The sequence below is a fragment of the Egretta garzetta genome, unplaced genomic scaffold, assembly GCF_000687185.1.
Source record: "Egretta garzetta isolate BGI_Z169 unplaced genomic scaffold, ASM68718v1 scaffold737, whole genome shotgun sequence".
Taxonomy (NCBI): Eukaryota; Metazoa; Chordata; class Aves; order Pelecaniformes; family Ardeidae; genus Egretta; species Egretta garzetta.
In genome coordinates this window covers 165,918-172,025 of record NW_009260195.1, presented here as the reverse complement: position 1 = coordinate 172,025, position 6,108 = coordinate 165,918, and the positions used below count along the sequence as shown (strand labels likewise).

Below are 6,108 nucleotides of genomic sequence, written 5' to 3'. Positions count from 1 at the left end.
GCTGTATATTTTTTTAATTGACACAACACCTATTGGATTTTGATAACGCTGCCGAGATGTGGATCGTGTCCCAACAAAGCTGCAGAAACTTTAGGGACTACTTCCTGATGCTCTTCAGAAAGCGTAGCTCAAGCACAGAACGGGATCTGTGTTTGATTCCGGGCTTTGATCTTATGGTAGGGAAGCCACTGAACCCACTTCTGCCTTTTTTTCCCCTCTTGGTCTAATGGGAACAGTATGCAAGAGTGTCTTGGGAGACTCGTTTCATTAACGTGCTCTGAGATAATCAGATGGGTGTCAGTGGAGGAAGAAAAAATGCTCTTATTGCTCATTTTGATGCAATCTTTCATCTGATGACGGGCACATGAAAGAGATAATTTGGATCTCGTAGTATCGCTGCAGTGAGATGAAGGATTTCTTCTCATAATCTCCTCACTCTCACCTCATAAGAATTAGGGAGTTGTCAGTCTAAATCAGCGGGTAGAACAACTTGAGACTGATTCTGCCCGGCTCAGATGTGCCAGGTGGAGTCGCAAGCGTGAGTATGGAATCCATTAGGAGCTTCAGGGGAGCCCCGCGGCAGGCGCTGGGAAACTTTCTGTCCCTTTCAGTGGAAGAAAGGGGGGAAGGGGGGGGGGTGTTGTTTGGTTGCTTGCTTTTTTTACAATCTTATACCTGGCATTAAAACCCCACAAAACTGTAACTATAACTGCAGAATACAGAAGAGCAGGAGAGGACATTTCATGCAGGGTTGTATAATCATGGTGTAAGTGGAGACGTTAACAAAAGTTTTCCAGTTTTCCTTATTTTAGAATGATGAGGTGAGCTCTTGTACCTACAGCACTTTGTGCCGCATCATAGATATCTAGCGACTCTTTCTGGGGTAGAAAAGGAACCGGATTCCCTCAGAAACCTTTGCTTTTGTTAGCCTCGCTCTCCTTGTGAAGTTTTGCCAGGTGGGAACAGTACAGCTTCTTTTTTGTGAACGCGTACGATAAAATAACGCGAGCGCCACGAGCGCAGCGTGGAGCCGGTGACAGCTGCCGGCGAGCGCACGCGGTTGCGATACAATCTGCTCAAGCAGGTCAGCCGTTTGTTATAAACTTCTGCCTATCTCCTGAACCACAGTATAGCATCCCTCGGCACGCGGCAAGGGAGGGGGGTGAAATTAGAAAGGGGTAATTTTGTGCTGGAAAGAAAAAGATACAAACATCCTTTAAAGAAATCCACCCAAACATGACCTTCCTCCAAATGCTATTAATAATTAGAGAGGGAGCTTATGGTATCCTGACACGTGGAAGTATTTGCGCCTCCCTGCTCGCTTGGACACGCACGGTCGTGCCCCCAACCCTAAAGATGCTGGCTTTGCCTAGACAAGCGGGACAAGAAAACCGCTCGGCCATCCTAGGACCGAGGGCCGAGCAGTTGAAGTGGCATCCAAAGGGGGCCGGGCAGCGGTGGCCTGGCTGGCCTGGCTTCGGCGTGGCAGCACGCGTGGGGGACGGCGCTTCGCATCCCCCCGCGGCCATCCAGGGGCCAGCGCATTGCTTGCGATAGCAAAGCGCCGGAGCAGTCCGGAAAGGCAGAACTAGGTGATGGGATTTGTGTGTTCCGCAGATGCTGACAGGTCCTTCTGCTTCGATCTCAGTACAAACAGAGATTGCTGCGTCTAATAGACCATTAGCTTTATGGAAAACAAATGGAGAAGTGTTTCCTTTAGCTATTGTTTAAGAAAACATTTTAAAATGAAGTAAAAAACCTAAATAAACCCCTTCTGTGAAAGTTAAGGGAGCTAAAATAACACATGGAACAGCCATAAAAGTGTATGTATACAACAGTAGTAGCTCAGAAGGACTGGCACAAATTTTTAAGGTGCGATTGCCAAAATCTAGGGATGCTTTAGCATACTAATTTAAAAAAGCTGCTACTCAAACACTGAAACTCTTCTTTTTGACTTTCTAGTTCTCCTTCGGGTTGCGTGTCCTTGCAGCCCCTTGCTGCATCCGAGCCCAAAGCAGAAACACTGAAATACCCCGAGGAAGGACGGTTCATGTTAAATGTCCGGTGCCATCAGCCACAGCAGACCCTTCTGTGACGAGCCACTCAACTTCGGGGTGCTCCTTTGAGCTGAAATGTCAAAGTTGTTAAATTTTCACAATCTTCGCTTTGAATTTCGATAGAAAGGACTTCCCCTTATATTTTCAGAGCTGCCAGTAAAATATTCTCCTGACAGTCATTTGATAGTCAAGCACTGATGTAAATCCTGAAGATGTAGGAAAAAAATATAGGGAAAGCCAGGCTTCTGTGTACCTGTCGGTAAAAGCAGGGAGGGCGGGAGGAGCACTTCGTCCCGGGGTGTCAGGAGAACTTGGGTTCGGGTCCTTGCCTGCCCAGCTCCCACCAATGCACTTTCCCTCTCTTTGTCTCCGTTTCCCTGCTTACCAAGTGGCAATAACAGCCGTTCTCCTGTGGAAGAAGTGTGTTAATTCACTAAGAAGTAGAATTTATTCCTGTGTTGAAAGAGGCATCAGATAATAAAAAGTTACAGTGTTTGGATATCCGGAAAAGTTTGGGTGGGATTTTTTTCTTGCTCTGCCCTGTTCCTTCCACACCAGCAAAGCCTGTAGGTGAAAGAGGTCATAAAAATGCACATTTTGAAAGCTGGGTATTTACAGGTCGTTAAAGAAAACGCTGATGTAGCGTTAACTTAGCATTGCTCGGGTGTCTTACTAATTCAGCAAATACAAGATCTCCCCCTGCTTCTGGCTGAACACAGGCCTGGCTGGCAAAGTATTTATAGACCATCCCTGAGGAGTGGTTACTGACTATTAATGGCATTAAAGAAAGGGTGGGTTTGATGAATTGAGGCAAAGTTCTCCTCCCTTCAGCCTTCAGTGCTTCCGCCATGCCAGGACGACAGGGAAAGCAGCCTAGCTAATACGGATGTTATCATCAGAATGCATCGTTGTCTGTATTGAACATCCCCCCGAGAAGTTTGAGCAGGAGTAGCACATCCCCTCGGCTTTCTGTAGAGTCGCTCGCTGAGGGATTCTGTAGGAAGGCGGTTTGTCGAAAGGGAGAGGTGGTGTTATTTCTGGGGTGGTGGCCTCCGTGAGTCTGGCCGTGCCAGCCGGGCGATGGCTGGGGTTCAAACCGAGCATGGCTTTCTGCTCCTGGGGGCCTTCCAGCCTGCTCCCCCTTGCGTCTTGGCCGGCGTCCTTGGCCAGGATCCCCAGGGCTGCCTCTTCCTTTGCTGAACGTAGCCAAGATCACAGCCTGGTGAGGCCGAGTCCTGTGGAAGCCTCTACAGAGGGAGAGAGCTTTTCCCACGTGCTTGCGAAGCTTGATCTTATGCAGGGAGAGCTGACGCCGGGTTTCTGGAGATCCGTGTAGCTATAGCCTGCTTTTTACCGCTCGTGCTTGTCTGTAGGGGCAGGGTGGAAGGGGTGGGGGACGCTGCTGAAGCTCCTCCCGAATTCCCTGCCGTGTCCCGTTAATTTCATATCGCTGTTGTTGTTGGTTTCTGTTGATGCTTTAGGTGAGGTCTGTCACAAATCCTACACGCAGTTCTCCAACCTCTGCCGTCACAAGCGGATGCACGCGGACTGTCGCACCCAGATCAAATGCAAGGACTGCGGCCAGATGTTCAGCACTACCTCCTCTCTCAACAAACACCGGCGCTTCTGCGAGGGCAAGAACCATTACAACCCCGGGGGGATTTTTGCCCCCGGCCTACCCCTAACGCCCACTTCCATGATGGACAAATCCAAGCCCTCTCCCAACCTCAATCATGCCAGCCTGGGATTTAATGATTATTTTCCATCCCGCCCGCACCCGGGGGGTCTTCCATTCTCACCCGCCCCCCCAGCATTTCCTGCCCTCACTCCGGGATTCCCAGGGATTTTCCCACCGTCTCTATACCCCAGGCCCCCCTTGTTGCCACCCACCCAACTGCTCAAAAGTCCCCTCAACCACACTCAAGACGCAAAGCTTCCAAGCCCCCTTGGGAACCCAGCCCTTCCTCTGATCTCTGCGGTGAGCAACAGCAACCAGGCCACTTCAGGAGAGGAGAAATGTGAAAGCAGCCTGGAAAACTCCTACCTGGAGAAGCTAAAAGCCAGGAACAGTGACATGTCCGATGGCAGTGACTTTGAGGATGTCAACACAACCACGGGCACAGATCTGGACACCACTACGGGCACCGGTTCTGACCTGGACAGTGACGCAGAGAGCGACAGGGACAAAACAAAAGATAAGAGCAAACAAATTGAGAGCAAGCCAGATTTTGTCAGCAGCTCCGTGTCTGCAAGTTCCACCAACAACACAAGTGAGATCCCTCTCTTCTATTCCCAGCATTCCTTCTTTCCTCCCCCCGAGGAGCACCTGCTACCTGCCACGGGAGCAGCCAATGACTCTATTAAAGCTATCGCCTCCATCGCAGAGAAGTATTTTGGGCCTGGCTTTATGGGGATGCAGGAGAAAAAGATGGGTTCGCTCCCGTATCATTCCATGTTCCCTTTTCAGTTCCTCCCCAATTTCCCCCATTCACTCTACCCTTTTACGGAGCGGACCCTCAATCACAACTTGCTGGTCAAGGCAGAACCAAAGTCACCCCGGGACCTCCACAAAGTAGGCAGCACCAGCTCAGAGTCACCCTTCGATCTCACCACAAAGCCAAAAGAGATTAAGCCAATCTTGCCGCCACCTAAGGTCCTGCCAGCCCCATCCTCAGGGGAGGAACAGCCACTGGACCTGAGCATTGGCAACCGCATCCGAGCCAGTCAGAACGGAGGAAGAGAGCCACGGAAAAACCACATTTACGGGGAAAGGAAGCTAATGGCAAGCGAAGTCTTACCCAAGATTTCCCAGTCTCAACTGCCTCAGCAGCCATCCCTGCATTACGCGAAGCCATCACCCTTTTTCATGGACCCCATATACAGGTATTAACATACCCTGCCTTAAAGCGTTTCCTCTAACGAGCTCATTTTCTTGCTGCCGTCGCAACTTGGGGTGGGTCGGGCTGTGGGTTGTTTAGAAAGAGCAGCGAAAGTCCTCTGCAGTTGGTTGTATTTCTCTCTCCTTTGTCACAGCACGTTGAATTTTCTGAATTGAAAGGGCTGAGCCATTGAAAGGAGCACTGGTAATCAATATGTGTAAAGAACACATCCTTATTTTGATAAAGAAGAAAATTGACCTATTTAAGGACTCTCCCACGAGCCAACACTAAGATGGCACTTCTGCCGGGGAAATTCCAGAGGTTTGATTCGATAAGAATGCAGAGTTCAGATGCCTCGGAGCCTGGGCTCTCATGGCTTGGGAATGAGTCAGGAGCCCTGGGAGCCTGGAAATGCAGCTCTCCCACTGACTTACTTGATGGCCTTTTGTGAGCCACTTCACCTTTCTGCCTCCCCACCCCCCTTTTTTCTTTTGAATTCCTTTTCTTAGAGTTTTTCAGTTGATAGGAGCTGCTGTTGCAGACCCAGCCTTTTGAAACGTTTTTGGGTCTGGAGTAGCGAGTGCAGTGTAAATACATGGTGGTGTGTTATTATCCGGATCTCTCCCGGATGCATTTCTTGCAGACTTACCTTTCTTTGGCAATAACAAGGGTTTTCTAGTTTCACTTGGAATGGATGGGTTTTGAGGAAGGCCCGGTTCATACGCCGTGCCCGGAATGAGCTGAACGTGGAAGGCGTCTGTAAAGCAGCCTGGATGGAGTTATCCAAACGCCAGTTAGACTTCCAGAAGGAATGAATTCAGAAGAAGATGCACAGGGAAGGGTTGAGTCTTTTGTTGATTTAGAGCTTTTTATAAAACCTCTTTGCAGAGGAAAATTATTTTAAGCTTTAAGGTGAGGATGCCAGGAAGTTTGCGTATGACCCACCCGGGCCCTGGCACTGCCTTCGCGCTGCGGGGCGTCCCTGACTCGTGTGATTTCGACATTAAGAGGGCAGCGATGTCTCCCTGAGGATAGGATGCTTTTGGTACGGGGGTCTGGCCCAGAGGGCTCCTGGAGCCGGTGCTCATTGAATGGTTGGTTCTCGCCTCGCTTGCGCTACGGGTAACGGCGTCCTGCGGGGCCGCGCAGCAAGCCTGGCCGCGACCCCGCCT

General features: G+C 50.1%; 1 protein-coding gene across 1 annotated transcript in view; it reads left to right on the top strand.

Moving 5' to 3' along the window:
* Window positions 1-6,108, top strand: part of PRDM16 (PR/SET domain 16) — a 238,773-nt gene that overhangs the window by 210,976 nt on the left and 21,689 nt on the right. The window contains exon 8 of the mRNA XM_009642224.1: window positions 3,539-4,940. Within this exon, the coding sequence (XP_009640519.1) occupies window positions 3,539-4,940 (1,402 nt within the window). The remainder of the gene's footprint in view (window positions 1-3,538; window positions 4,941-6,108) is intronic.